The sequence below is a fragment of the Clarias gariepinus genome, chromosome 28, assembly GCF_024256425.1.
Source record: "Clarias gariepinus isolate MV-2021 ecotype Netherlands chromosome 28, CGAR_prim_01v2, whole genome shotgun sequence".
NCBI lineage: Eukaryota > Metazoa > Chordata > Actinopteri > Siluriformes > Clariidae > Clarias > Clarias gariepinus.
Window position 1 is genome coordinate 14,661,990 of NC_071127.1, and position 16,322 is coordinate 14,678,311.

General features: G+C 38.4%; 1 protein-coding gene across 6 annotated transcripts in view; it reads left to right on the forward strand.

The window, feature by feature from the left end:
* The window catches only part of ptprua (protein tyrosine phosphatase receptor type Ua), a 307,016-nt gene that overhangs the window by 250,936 nt on the left and 39,758 nt on the right, over positions 1-16,322 (forward strand). The window contains exons 14-20 of one of the 6 annotated variants that reach the window (XM_053489812.1): positions 2,672-2,810; positions 3,722-3,751; positions 4,016-4,176; positions 6,074-6,261; positions 10,119-10,197; positions 10,412-10,488; positions 15,716-15,733. In XM_053489812.1, the coding sequence (XP_053345787.1) occupies positions 2,672-2,810; positions 3,722-3,751; positions 4,016-4,176; positions 6,074-6,261; positions 10,119-10,197; positions 10,412-10,488; positions 15,716-15,733 (692 nt within the window). The remainder of the gene's footprint in view (positions 1-2,671; positions 2,811-3,721; positions 3,752-4,015; positions 4,177-6,073; positions 6,262-10,118; positions 10,198-10,411; positions 10,489-15,715; positions 15,734-16,322) is intronic. The other 5 variants (XM_053489813.1, XM_053489814.1, XM_053489815.1 and 2 more) reach the window with 5 other exon arrangements.

The following is a 16,322-nucleotide window of genomic DNA, read 5'->3' on the forward strand; positions in this document are numbered from 1 at the left end:
TCTTGCTCTCATTCTGGTGCTCTCTTGAAGATGTCTCTCCCTTCCTGCTGTTTTTTTTTCTTCTCGTTTTCGCTCCGTCTGCCCCTTTTGCTTCGCCTTTCAGTCTTTTTCACCGTATCTTCATGCACCCCAGGTGCTTCTTGCCAACACTCACAGATTAATTACAAGCTGAATCCTTCCAGATGAAGATGAACTGCCCACCCATCTCTCTTTCATTTTTTCTCGCTGCCTCACTTTCATTTATTAACCCCCTCATTCTTCTTCATCTATCTCAGAGATTGCTTGTTCAAAGGAAAGATGCTTGAGAGTTTGGTTGTTCTTTGATCTTTATTGCTACAGATGGAAAAGTGACCAGAATGATTTGTATGCTTGCAGTATCTTACTACTACTATTACTACCACTACTACTATATTTACTACTACTGCTACTACTACTACTTCACTTCATCATTTTTACTATTACAAGCATTAGTATTATTATTAGTATTAGTAACATTGTGATACTCATAGGTATTGAAGCCAACAGTATGAAAATTTATGTCATGGCCTTTACTTTCTTTCAAGAGAGGATTGCATTTCTAGTTCTTCTCCTTTTTTTCACAAACTTTTGTCCAGGTGTTACCACAATGCATTAGAGGTAAACGTGAAAAAATGTATGTACAGTAAGTAGCATAGACTGTCCTCAGTCACTATACTACACTGTACAGCCACACTCCCATTCTCAAGCTACTCCAAGATACTATAATAATGGCAAAACAGAGAAGCTTTAGTATAGATTGTAGATCCTAACTCAACATATTTCCTCAATTACACTGCCCACACTTTGTGCACATCAAGCCTGTCATGTTTTTCCCCACATGTCTTTCCTGAGGGGGAAAACATTCACTAGACAAACAATATAAATGCAGATGCTCTTAGTATCAGTGCTGACACATGCTTTTTTAAATATGTCTGATACTCAGACCATGCTTAAACCTTTAACATCATTACTAAAAAAAATTCCCCTTTGGCCAATAATAAATTGTATCTATGTATCTATCTATCTATCTATCTATCTATCTATCTATCTATCTATCTATCTATCTATACTAACCTAAAGGATTATTAGGAACACCATACTAAAACGGTGTTTGACCCCCTTTCGCCTTCAGAACTGCCTGAATTATACCTGGCATTGATTCAACAAGGTGCTGAAAGCATTCTTTAGAAATGTTGGCCTATATTGATAGGATAGCATCTTGCAGTTGATTCAGATTTGTAGGATGCACATCCAGGGCACGAAGCTCCCGTTCCATCACATCCCAAAGATGCTCTATTGGGTTGAGATCTGGTGACTGTGGGGGCCATTTTAGAAACCACTTTGAAATGATTCAAGCTTTGTGACATGGTGCATTATTCTGCTGGAAGTAGCCATCAGATGATGGGTACATGGTGGTCATAAAGGGATGGACATGGTCAGAAACAATGCTCAGGTAGCCCGTGGCATTTAAACGATGCCCAATTGGCACTAAGGGGCCTAAAGTGTGCCAAGAAAACATCCCCCACACCATTACACCACCACCACCAGCCTGCACAGTGGTAACAAGGCATGATGGATCCATGTTCTCATTCTGTTTACGCCAAATTCTGACTCTACCAGTCTCTTACTGGTATAATCAACATCCGTGCACGCGTGTACTGTTTCCTATACCACTGTGACTACGTGTATGAACATATTTTATTTATTTTTTTCATACTTCATTTTTACCTTTTTTAAAGGTATAGTGCAGGGTAATTTGTTTTATTTTTACTTTATGTTTGGAAAGATTGTTTTTATGTATTTATTTTCCAGCACGAATTATGCTTGTAATCCAAAGTTCCCTGTAAAAGGCTCACATTTTTAGACTTAAGAACAAATTCGACTTACGAACATGTTCCTAGAATTGAACTTGTTTGTAAGTAGAAGACTACATAATAATAATAATAATAATAATAATAATAATAAAAATAATAATAGTTGTTGTCATTACTATATGTTATGTTAGTATGGAATAATAATAATAATAATAATTATTATTATTATTATTATTATTTCATATTTTTGTATTTTTTTTTTAAAACATATTCAGCTTATCCTGTCTAAATTTGGTACAGTACCCTCTATGATTTATGCATGAATCAAATAATGTGTATAAAAGAGGCAGGCATATAAAGGTTTATATAAATGTTTCAAAATGTGACGACCAAAGATTAATTCATGCAAACTTATGCAAAGTGCAGAAAAATAACATGCAGGCCATCTTTTAAACTGCTCTCCTATGTGAACTCTACTTTGATTAAAAAAAATGTGTGATGCGTCTCATATTTGTAGAATATCTTACTGTTTACTTGCAAATCTTTTCTTTTAGCTTTTCCTCAGCCAAGTTTCTAAAGAGCCTTAGTAATGTGACTGATATGCATTTTGGAAATGTTTGAAAATATTAATGGAAAATTTCTAAATATTATATTTTTTGATTTTTTTTTTTTACATTTATGTGGGGGCGGTTTGTCCTGTTATACTGAATCTTTTTCAAGTACAGTTTTCTATTTTAGCCATTAAAATTAGTATAAATATTAATCAAATATTTATTAAACCATGCTTTGTTGATCCCCATCCCCTTAGTAACATCAAGTACCTGTCCACTGTCTTTCAGCTGCATGTAAGGATCATAAGCATGCTCTGGAGATATCCCAGAATTCTGAGGACATGGGGTTGATCCTTGGAGCTTCTGCTGGAGGACTAGTGGTCTTTGTCCTTTTGCTGGGAGCCATTGTAATCATTGTAAAGAAAGGGTAAGCGTATGTGTGTGTGGACATGTGTGTGTGCCCCAGCGTGCCATCTTTATTTGGGTCATTTCAGTCGAACTGAAGCTTGTCTCTGCAGTTATCGTAACACAGTAATATAAATGTCCCGGGGCTCAAAGAAACATAAAACGCTCTTGACATCATGTGACACTATGACATTTTGGCCCTAAAGGAACCAAAATATGTCAATGTCCCGAGTCTAGTCGAAACAATGTGTCCAGACAGCCTCTCTCCTTGGATGAATGTCCACCAATCTATCAGTAGCCACACAATTTGTCTTCCAACCTGACGCAAAGCTGTGTACCCGTTCTCCTCTCTGTCCTGAACTCCTCTGGAGTATTTCTCCTATAAACCTGGATAGGTATTAAAATGAGCTTTTAAAGAAAATATTCATGTTGTTAAGCTATACTATACTATATAATAGGCTATACAATACAACTTCTAATGAATAACAGATGCAGAGTAATAAGAATAATTAAAGTAATAGTTAAAGTTGTATTAAAGATAGGGCTGTCAATATTAACGGCTAATGTTAACGTATGGGATTAATCTGGAAATTTTACAATTTATCAGCACTGTATGAGAAATGTGCTTTAAGATAAGTAGTTATTAAGTAATTAATTTTCTTGATATCGTGCAAATTTGATGAGAATATGAGAAAATTGAAACTAAGGTTGTGTGATAAGTAAATAAATCTGCAAATCAGTGAAAATTTGTAATAGAATAGTGGAGGCAGTGTATAGAACGTACTGTATTGTACTGAATGAATGCTTGAACTTAAACTTTAAAATTCAACCAGTTCAACTCATTTCTCACACTTTTTTCTCCTCTTGCTCTAAATCGAAATTTCTTCCCGTTCTCTTACATTATCTATCTTTGCTGCTCTTCATGCTACACAGAAGGGACTTCTATTTTTACCCTTACAACCCGTAAGTGGATCCCCCTTCTTCTTCACCATTATCCCTCATTTACTCTCTTTGTATAGCTTGACTCTAATGATATCGTCCTTCATTACATTCCTCCATATATTTCCATCGAATCCCCCCATTCTATCATTCCATTACTTTCTGATATTTTTTTTTTCTTTTCTCTTCCTTCCTAATATTCCCATGGTCCTCAGCCTCCCTTTTCTTCTTCACGGTATCTTAGATCATTCAATGTCAGCTTGTGTCTTTCCATTTTTTTTTTCGCAGAAGGAAGAAAGTGAACATGAACAAAGCGGCCATGCCTTATCGGCAAGAGAAGAAACAAAGGCTAGGCTCTCTGGACTGCAGTACAGCTGACCAAGGCACACTGCAGCAGGACGAGCGCACCACACACACCTTTATGGATGTGCATAGCTGCAGTGCGAGGAGTGAGTACGCGCACGCACCTGTAATGAATACCCTGTAGACAAACATAATGCAACACCAAAGTTCATTCCACAGACCTAGTAATAATCATCGCTAACTAGATAGTCATATAAATATGCAAATAAAACCAAAGGTAAAAAAACAGGTAAAACAAATCTCACAAAATAACTAGCTACAGTAGTTCAGCGTATCCAGCAGGTAATTAAAATATCATAACAAAAAAAAAAAACAAGATAACAAGAAAAAAAATATTGGATTTCATGTTATGTTTTCTACTAGTATATATATATATAATTTTTTTTTTTTACTTAACCAGCTCTGTATGTGTATGTTGTAATTTAAATATATATATATATATATACTTACAGTAACTAGATGGTTTTCTTGTGAGATTTGTTTTGCCCGGTTTTATGTTGGTTATTTTAGGAGGTCCTGCTAGTTCTGATTTTCTACTAGTTAAGTTTTGTTTAAACGTTTCTAGTTATTAAAACTAACTACGTTGTGTTTTTTAGTTGTGACACATTTCCAGTAACTAACTGGTTTTGTTGTAGGATTTTAACAGCTTTCATAAGATTATTATTATTGCCCAATTATGTTGTGATATTTTATATTTAAAAAGCTGTTTTTTAGTTTTCTTACTTATGATGGTTTTATTGTGACACCTTTCAAGTAACTAGCTGGTTTTGTTGTAGGTTTTTCTACTTCGCTAGCTGGGTTTTATTTGTTGGATTTCACAATAAACTAAGGCCTTGTTCACACAGGCGTTAAATTTTTGGATAAACGAACGCGCTCTGAACGTCCTAGACATTTATGTTGTGTTTTGTAGTGGCGATCGATTGACTTCTACACCGGCATTCGTTTGTCTCTGTCTAACGTCAGCCTGCAGCCCAAATTGTAGTTTGTGTGTTAACCTGTGGGGGCAGTGTGTCGGAACCTGGATATGAAAGCCCGCTGCTACTGGGTTCACTCTCTGACTGCACAACGTCGGATTAAAGGAAGTTTTTTTGTGGTTTACGAAGAAATGCAAAAATTTTCGCATATGTTTTTCAACAATTTTTTTTATTTTATTTTGCCTTTTCCACATTTCCCTATGTATAGCATGTTAGGGTCATGGGATATATCCGGTCCTCTGAAGCGTAAAATGAACGTGAAGAAAACATACTAGAAGCGTTTTCCTTGCGTTCGTTGGGTTTTGAACGCCAAGAAAAAGCTGCATGCAGCGTTTTTCTAATGCCGTATAAACGCGCAGCCGGACAAATGCACGTCACCAAAGCCTGTGTGAACACTCTCATTGACTCCTATGTGTAGAAAACACTCTGCGTTTGATCCGCGCTCACCGGCGCTAAGAACGCAAGAAAAACGCTCGATTTTAATGGCGTGTGAACAAGGCCTAACAGCTTTTGTAGGATGATTCTTCTTCTTATTATTATTATTATTATTATTATTAAGCAATTATGTTGTAAGATTTTCTACCTAAAGAGACCTTGGTTATGTTGTATGATTTTTTTTTACTTAACTAATATTAAAGATTAGGGCAGGCAGCTTTACAGAGAATACTCTTTACATGTTGTCATTACACTAAAACATTCTTCAAAAATGCTCCTGGCAGGTAGAAAAGTAGTACTGGAAAAAAAACGGTTTTAAATGTCAGCCAGAATCTCTTGGCAAACATATTTAAAAAACAGGAACTATGCCCCATGTTTGTAGTTATTTACTTTACCTCCCCACGGCCTTTTTGCAGCTTCTTGGTTAATGTCCATCTTTCAGTACCTTTAAAAATGAAATGAGTCAACAGTTTATATAAACACAGCGCGCTCGGTAACATTACATATTCTATTTTAATTGATTCACCTGCTCTCCAGGTGAACTCACTGTCTGTGTGTGTGTGTGTTTTGCCAGCCGACCAACGCAGCTCAGTGAATGAGTCGAGCAGCCTGCTGGGAGGTTCTCCACGACGCCACTGCTGCAGGAAGAGCTCTCCGTACCACACGGGCCAGCTGCATCCAGCTGTTCGGGTAGCTGACCTCCTGCAGCACATCAATCAAATGAAGACGTCTGAGTGCTATGGCTTCAAGCAAGAATATGAGGTGAGACCAAACTTTACAGTACCTACCAGGAGGGATTGAAATTTTTGGTCTGTAAGTTCAACCTCCAGAACATCCACTTTAATGTTTAATCATTGTGAATCCAACCCCGGTGCCTTGACTCACATCCTTCATAAATTTGTGCCCCTGTTTAAGATTTTTGTTGCATCTCCATTCCACTATTGTATGGTGAGACTTGAAGATGGAGGAATTAAAACTGTAAGTTGAGGTTAATTAAAAGACAAAACAGAATTAAGCAATGCTTAAAGCCAGAAACGACATCATGGAAAATCAGTAAGAACATATAACGCAGTCTGAATGAGTGGAAGACTGAATGACACATACACACACTCACACACACAAATTAATTTTATTGAAATGCACTATATTTATGTATCAACTATAGCTATTGTTAAAGGTATAATAGGTAAGTGATGGTTCTAAAGGATAAACACACACACACACACACACACACACAGACGTTGCAGTCTGTATTCTTAAAAAAACATCCTGACCTTTATCACTCCATTTCTGCGACAGTTTGAATAAAAATTAGAGTTCCTCAAATCTCTCCAAAATATTTCCTTCTCTTTCAATCTTTCCTGAATGACATGGTTCAAAAAATAAATTAGTGCTCCTCCGAAAGGTGAAAGACATCAATTCACTCCAAAGTCGTCTGTGTTCACAAAATGGAAAACCAATCTTTTCTATCAGGATTCTTTTCTATCAGAATTCTTCTAGCATTTCGCCACTTTAATGACACTCTCTTACTTATTTTTTTACCACCTCTTTTAGCCGATTTTACTTATTTATTTATGTATAGAGATACAGTACACTACTCGAGATTCATTAAACTAGAGGCCAAAGAAATGTTTTTATTTTTTTATTTTTTCAATCGATGGGTAGGTTTCTTCTACTCGGATTACTCAGGGCTCAGATGTACAAAATGACCGAGGAGCGTCTGTGGGAGAGTGCAGGGCTGGATCACTTGAATTTCCATAGATCATGATAGTAAATGTGTTTTGGCTACAGCGCGGCAGCCCATTAGAAGGTTTGATCAGATTTCTTGCAGTGATCATCGGGCGTTGTGCTGTTGAAAGACATCAGCACTGTCACAAAGTCATCGTACACATTTCACATTGCATTTTAGTTCCGGGTCATACCAGATCCCTAATAGTCACAAACACTTTTTCAGCCTCGTTTATATACAGTGCTGTGTAAACATCTTTAGCCATCACTCATTTCTTCATTTTAAATGTTGTAGATTAAATTAAAGTAATGGGAACATTTCTGCTACGGGAGGCTACGAAGGGCCTAAAGGTAGAATTTTAGAAATTGGTTCTTAATGTAACCTCAGCAGCAACCACATTTCCCCTCTCGTCTGTTCCAACCATCAAAAGTATACTAATCATTGGCCTGATCATCTGTCATCATCTACACCTGTTTCTCACTGGTTCCTGCATTAAGTTAGATGTTTATGCTTAAATAATTCATTATAATTCGGGTCAGGACTAGACTGAAAATGAGAGACAAAAGCTTGCCAAAAATGAGTCCTTCAGGACGTCTGGAGGACGGTTTCTCAAGACTACATTAAATGTACAAGGAAATCTGGCTCTTCGGAAGCAAAATTTGAAGAAATGAGTAGTGGCTCAAGAAGCTACTGCTGTATTTCACTTAAAAAGAATATAAAATGAATATTGATATATGTTACTACTCTTGGGACTTGTCTATAGCTTCCTTATCTATCTATCTATCTATCTATCGATCTATCTATCTATCTATCTATCGATCTATCGATCGATCGATCGATCGAAAAGAAAGCTTTGGTCTGTTCATTGGACAGGATTCACACTTTTATTAAAATCTTTCCGTTTCATACATTGGAGACCAGAAAAATGTATGTCTGTACGTCTGTCTGTATGTCTGTTTTTAATGAAACTTTGGCAGTAGTTAGGCATTTGCCTAAAGTTAAACCTGCACCATAAATGAAATAAAAAAGTCGGTAATAAGTCATGTTGGAACAGGGCGGGGCCGTCCCTAAACTGTTGGAGCTACCAAATTGGAACCATGGAATTGTCCAAAAAGTCTTTCCATTCTTAAGCATTAAGATTTTCTTTTACTGGAAGTACATTTACATTTAGGCATTTGGCAGACGCAGTTATCCAGAGCGACTTACAAAAAATGCTTTGAAGTTTACATCATTGGATACATACTTACACTGGGTTAACTAGGTTTATAAGGGGGGGGGGGGGGGGTGGTAAGGGGCTGGGCCCAATGACTGAACAACAGCAACTCCACAGCAGTTCCAACATGACTGCATACAGTACCAGTGCACAAAGCAAGGTCCATAATAGGTCCATAAAGACATGGATGTGCGAGTTTGGTGTGGAGGAACTTGACTGGCCTGACCTCACCCTGATAGAACACCTTTAGGATGAATTAGAGCAGAGACTGTGAGCCAGGCCTTCTCGTCCAACATCAGTGTCCGGCCTCACAAATGCGTTTCCGGAAGAATGGTCAAAAATTCCCATAAACACACTCCTAAATCTTGTGTGAAACCTTCCCAGAAGAGCTGAAGCTGTTATAGCTGCAAAGGGGTTGGTGCCAACATCATATTTAAACCTATGGTTGAAGAATTGGATGTTACTTACAGTGGTGAAAATTATAGGCCTCTTTTAAGTGGAAGAACGTGCACGATTAGTGGCTGACTAAACAAACTGCACAAATCTGTGTCTAAAACTCCTGATTTTAAGCAATGAGTTTTTACTCCAAATACTGACTGTTTATTTTATCACTCTTTATTGCTCTTTATAGAAGTTTCTTTTATGTTTTTAAAAAGCATCTTTTGCTTATGCCGTATTTTTTTTTATGAGTCCAAGACTTTTGCACAGTACTGTACTATAATTAAAACAGCTGTTAGGTTTTACTGAGCATGCTGGAGAATATGAGTTCTTCTGGTAACTTTGTCACACTCGCTTCTTTCTTTTTTTATGTAAATCCCAGGAGCGTACATTAGGTTTTTTGTTTCCATCTGAAAACTGGTCTGTCTTGTACTAAATATTTTTTTTTTACAGCCATGCATATATTCTCCTGTATTGTTATTTATTTATTAATTTTTAGGTTATATATGGAAATACTGAATGATTTTGTACATAATTATGCAGACATGATGAACATATATAACAAAATTGGTACAAAATATAATATGGTGCCTAAGACTTTTGCACAGTACTGTATATACATGAAACGTATTTGCCTGAATTTTTTTGCATATTTGTCACACTTAAATGATTTACAAAGTAACCCGAGTAAATACAAAAATAGAGTTTTTTTAAATGTGGATTTCATTCATTAAGGGGAAAAAAGCTGTTTAAAACCACCAGCCTACCAGCTCCTTTTGCAAAATAATGAATAAAATGTAAGTTTTTTTGAAAGCTAACCTAAATTTCACTTGTCACACCCAGGCCTGATTACTGCCAGACCTGTTGAATCAAGAAACCCCTTACAATAAATCAGAAAAAATCAGTAGCACTAGAAATGAGGGAAAGACCTGAAGGGGTGATGGGAAAGCCGATAGAAAGGGTGATTATATTTGGAGGCGAGAGTTGAATTAAAGGTGACATTACTGTGATGAGACACAGTGCCCGGTTTGCTCTGCCATGCAGGCGCAGCAGCCCACATACAGTAAATACTTTACATAAAGAAGAATCTGCATTGAATGTTCTGAATCTAATAACAACATCACTCCTATTTCTGCGCTGATCGATGTATACCCAAAGACGTGTACATAAACTACAAAACTCCAGTGATTTGATGCAATTGACCTGTTAAACCTTTGTCTGTCTTTTTGCTTCTGTTAGAGCTTTTTTGATGGATGGGACATCACCAAGCGGAAAGACAAGACCAAAGGCAGACACGACACCCTGTTAGCCCGTGAGTGTAAGCCTTCACCCACATTCACAGTGACCAGAAGAATGAGGTCATATCTTAATATCATAATTTCGCCTTGCGTCTAAATTAATTGCGAGTTAATTAAAATATGCTGAGCTAATTTCCAGCACCCGGTATTCTCACGTCTTAGAAAATGCAGGCTTAACATTGTTACAACTGTATAATGCAGCTAACTCCCTTTATTTTTGTTACCCACGTATAGATGACCGTCATCATGTCAAAATGCACTCTCTCTTGGCTGACCCCAACTCTGATTATGTCAATGCCAACTATATTGATGTAAGTTCCTCTTTTAGTTTTTTATTCATTCCACGCTCCTTTTCCTTCCTCGTCTCTTACTTCTCTCTGCTGTCTCTTTTCCCTTGAGACGATTGCTGTTGCAGAACGTCATGCTTTCATGATTTCTTGTGTGACTTTGTCTATTCCGATGCATGTGAAGCCTGGATATACAGTAGGAACGGTAAAATTATGCCTCGTATAGCGACTTATTTAAGATCCGTAATATATGACAGCTCTATTTCATTATGTGCCATACCACCAGGATGGCATCCCTTGGAACTAGGGGAGTATTTCCACTCTTTCAATTCTTTGCCAACGAAGTCATCAGCTTGTGACTGTGATCCCACCTGGGTCCTTGCTACATCACGCTCTTCCTCTTTCCCATTCTTGTCCTGCCAATGAGAGGAGGATGTGTATTCCAGAAGCTGAGGGTAATAATTTATCCTGGGTTTCTTATTATTTATTTATCATTGCCATTGTTAAAACCATACCATTAAATGGGTGAGCAGTGGTACACACACACCATAGGTGACTTACAGTATTACCATTCCCAACACACCTTAGAACATGATTGTGTGGATGCAGAGTAACTCATTCCATAATGTTATAAACCCATAACCTGTTGAACCTTCCCAGTCTCGACAATGTCGGGGAAGGATAATGACTTCTTTGCCCCTTGATGCCCTGATGGAGTTGGATGAAGGACATTGATAGATACCTGTATTGTGAAACGAATATTCAAAAAACACTCAGCAGAAGGTCTTGTGTGATGCAGGCTTCGTAAATCGTGATGAATATTAATCATCCTCCTCTGACACGGTGCACTCATAGCAGGGAGTCAAGCGAACAGAACACACACACACACACACACACACACACACACACACAGTTGTGCAGATTTCTCGGAGGAAATGGGCAGCTGGCCCAGCCGCTTAACTCCCTGGAATGGCAAGAGTGAACGATTTTATATTGTTGGAAGTGGGCACGAGCCAACCTCAGTAGTTTATACAGGCAATCTAACAGCATAGTGAAGTGCAGAACTCCATGATGAGCCACCATATAGAGATGGACACTGGTGTTCTCTCATTGGCTGCGTTTCTTTCTCGAAACATGAGTAATGGACCTGCTCTGGTGGAGGGTACTCATGGCCTGTCATTAGAGCATTCAGGAGATCAAAGCAGACCCCAGGAGTCTTTTATTTGATACAGATGATCAAATGATTAACCAATTTGAGGGGATACTTGCTCAAGCAGGTTATTGGACTATCCCATAATGATCAGTTTTGTAGCGAACATTCAAGTGTGCATTAAAGCTGTATAATAACTTGAATAAAAGAACAAACATACCGGGTTTGAAGGCAGTGGGACTAAGGGTGCATTCATACTAGGGCTTCAGGCATGGATCCAAAAGCACCCTTGACTCCCTGAAAGTCTGATATTTTTGCAAAATGTGAACGTTCCACACCATGCTAGAGATCAATTTTTCAAGTGCCCTACTCAGAAATCATTCAACTCTGATATGAAAGCCAATCTTTCCCAATTTTCTTCCTTCTTCGTGTTTATTGGTAGCCGGCTAGGGTCACACTGCAGCCCTCTCTGCGCCTATCACACCTGATTTAACTAATCAGCTAATTACCGCGCTTTTATGAATAGAAGTGAGTGTGTTGGATTGGGAAAAAGACTTAAATCTGCAAGGCAGCAATGTGTCATACTGTATTGTGTTTCCTCTAAAGATATCAGTAGTCACACTATTGTCGGTGCAATTATGTGACCTTCAGAAAAGAGGGATATATTTTTTCATGTTGAAGTGTGTTTACATTTTTTGGGGCCCCTCTGTATGTATATATGATGGCACAGCGGCTTAATGGTTAATGCTCTGGCCTTGGGGTTTGCATGTTCTTCCCGTGCTTGGTTGGTTTCCTCCGGTCTCTCCAGTTTCCTCCCGCAGTCCAAAAACATGCAGATTAGGCTAATTGCACTTTCCAAATTTCCTGTAGTGTATGAATGTGCATTCGAGTGTTGACCGGAGGTCCTACCACGGTTGAACAAATGGGAATAAATACCCTGGTCACCATTGGCCTCCACGGTTTCTAGTTGGACTACAAAGATTCCTAGATGTATGGATATATATAGAGGTACTTCGGCATACGAACGACCTGGTTTAAGAAGTGAAATTTTGGAAGAAATTTGCCTTGGCATACAAACCATTTACGGCATAGGAGTGACCATCCGAGCTGAAGGCGCGTGCATCTGGGAACCATTGCGTCATTGGAAAGCCAACAAAGGAAGTTTACATATTTTTTGTGGGTGTTTTTTTTTTTTTTGCAATTTTGGGTAAGATTACGTGAAAACATTGGAAAATGCATTTTGCAATAGGAGATTCCGCCTCTGGAACAGATTAAATGCATATGCCGAGGTACCACTGTGTATTTACTGCCTTACTTGCTCTCAAAGCACAAAGTATACAACCCTGTTCTAAATGTAACATGGATTACTATTTTAGGCTTTTAAATGTGAGGAAGTCCTTGAATGCGGCTCGTTAAAGTCAATAAACCACACCCAGGGTGCTCAAAAAAGTGCACATTCGTTTTACAGTCCTTGAGGGACATGGCGTGTGGTCCTTATGTGATATGCTTTTGTGGATGACTGCCTGCTGTGCGAGTCAGACAAGGCTGCTGATCTTACATTTACTTAAGCTCTAGGAACTAAGAGTCTATTCGGTGGCATGAGGCTTTAATTAATGTGCCTTGCGCACCTTCTTTTCTGGTGGAAAAGCAGCCATGATATCGTGAGTGGAAATATTTCACCATTCAGTAGTGAATACTGGGAATGTTGCTCAGCTGGCAGACGATTTCAGTGTTTGCAGAATACATAGCATCTGTTGCCACATAGCAGATATTAATATCTGCATATGATGTTATGTTATACCTCTGACATAAAAGTTGTGTGCAGCAACTGTCTCAGGAATCCTTAAGTAGGGTAGACATTCTGCAGTAGACCAACCGCCAAGATCGCATAAAGTACAACGATCATACAGCATTACATAAAAACACTAACTTATTCACTCGCACTCATCTATACCAAGAATCCTGTATACAGGGTCGCGGGGGGCCTGGAGTCTATCCCATGAAACTTTGGGTACGGGGCAGGGTACGCCCTGGATAGGTAGCCATTTCAACTCACACAATCATTCACACACTACAGGCAATTTGGGAAGGCCAATTAGGCTAACCTGCATTGGTGGAAACCCACCAAGACAAGACAGGAATCGAACCTGGCTGGGAATCAAACCAGGACCCTGGCGGTGCAAGATGACAGTGCTAACCAGCGTGCTGCCTAACTTAAAAACATTATGCACAATATTGTGTAGGTTTCCCTTGTGCCACTAGCTTTGCCACAACTTTGACCCCTTGAGGCATGACTCCAAAGATCTTTGAAGATGTGCTACAGTATAGTTTCTGGTACCAGGACATTAGCAGCAGATCCTTTAAGTGTTGCAAGGTGTGGTCTCCATGGGTCAGACTTGTTTATCTCCTTGGTGCTCGATTGGAATGAGATCCGGGGAATTTGAAAGCTGGACTCTTTACCTGCTAAGCCTAATACACAGCAAGCTGTGATGCACTGAGTATCCTGATACAGTACCTTTTTATCACAGCCAGAATTAACTTTAACTACACTAGCTTTTTGGGCCAGCCAAGCTGGCCTTTAGTCGTGACTGGCATCGATAACACTCGGGTGCCCATAATCCTGTCACATTTCCTGACATATAATTGATAATCGGTATAAATGTTTTGTGGTATTAATGTTATGGCTGATGATTAGCGTAAATTGAAGTTGTTAAGCCAGGCCATGCTCTTTAAGTGGGCAGTTGCACACTTTTTGTCTGTCTTTTTCATTTACCCTAATGGGCTGCTGTACATGGTAGCAATGTTTGCACACAGCATTTTGGATGACTGTTTGGCAATAATGGAACATCTATAATTTCTATGCTAAATAATGATCCAACAGTGTGTAATGGTCCCTAGCAGTTTATGTAATCTTCCATATGAGCTAACAATATTTTATAGATGATAATGTGCCCGGGGAAGCTTAGTGTTTATTCAGGGCATTCAAGGTCTATGTGGATGTGACTGCCAGCCAGTTCATCGTTCACCAGCTGTTTACTGTAAATACCATAAAAGGAGTCCATTGTGGGAAGATAGATTAGCCACTGGAGTAAGGGAACCAATTGCATGGCCATTCCTGAGCACAGGGCACTTTCTATCAAATTCCATTTGATGAGTGCACTGGCTAGCTCCTGGCTGGCAGTAGAAGAAGAGTGAGTTTTAGAAGTACAGTATATCAGGTAATGGCGTTGTGCTTGCCATTCACACTTTCCAGGTATTAGCTACAGTATTACTTTCTTTTTTTTTTGTTGTTGTTGTTCTAGTTTTGACTGGTTGTCTTTTACACTTGACACCTACTTCGACATTTCACAAAAAGGGACCAAGTTTTGGCTTGGGCACCCAGATCATTTGGGTTGACGCGGTTGGCCAAAGGATGAGCGTGATGTAAAAAAGGACCCCTCACCCCCCTTACTGTACATTACCAATATGATCTTACAGTCACAATGTGATAACTTTGATATTAATCCATTGCAAGGACAAAACCACACAGGAATACTCGACTAATTCTTAAGGCTCCTTCTTATTTGTTGCACTGTCACATACAGCCGCATTTAATAATGGAAATAATGTCCCACCTTAAAGAAATCCCTAGTAAATGTTCCCATTGTACTATTGTTTTTTATTTATTTTTACAGAGACCTAAGGCTTGTACCGTATCCATACTAAAATCTCAAGGGGAAATCTTTAAAACCTTTAAATGCCTAATGCTTCATATGGAGTTTTGCCATGAATAGGAATAGAGATACGTCCTGTCAACACAAGACTCTTCTAGTTATGCATCCACCGAATCCTTGAGTCTTTCCGATCCCGAGACGTATAGACAGCACCGGAGTACTTGTGCAAACTGTGGATAGCATCTGTACCGCATGTGTAACTAGCTGTAAATGTTGTGATTACTTTCTCTCCTGCAGATGGTCTGTTCTGTCTCTAATTTCTCAAGCCCTCCTTACCTTCTTATCTAAAGTCTGTGCTTTAATTAGCTCTCTGTCCTCTTTTTCCTTTTTCTGTGTCCTTTTTCCACCTTCTTCTGCCTTGTCATGTCTTTTCATTTGGGATTTTTAGATTCGGATAAACAGGGAAGTAAGTACTCCTTCTTTTCTATCACCTTTCACGGCTTTATTGTTCATACTCAATTAAAATAAAAGTTGATGATTAAAACACAAGTTACAGTATGTTTGCGGATTTAGTGGGATGCTGCATACTGTACCTGCACTAATGAACTTTTACACAGCATGCTTATTTCAAACAATACATTTTATTTTTTTTAAATGCTATAGTTTTGGCAAAGTCCTACCTGGGGAGAATAGCAGCACCGAGGTTTTTCAATGCTGAAGCTCTTGTACCGGAATATTTCAAGCTCCTATTTATTTATTAAAGTTTGTGCATGTACAGTAAAAACCTCTCCTCAATTCAGAGCAAAGTTTTATTTATTAATTAATTTTTTTTTTTTAGGATTTTCATTCATTCAAGTCCAAATACCAAAAGATACAATATGTTATATATTATTTATTATAAATATTATATATATCTGTGAAAGAAAACTAATTCCTGTACTTTCACACTTGGAAATAGACTGATCAACCATAACATTTAACACCACCAGGTGAACTAAACAACATTGATCACCAGCTATACACCAGCAAACTGGTCCCAAGATCATGGGCCACCA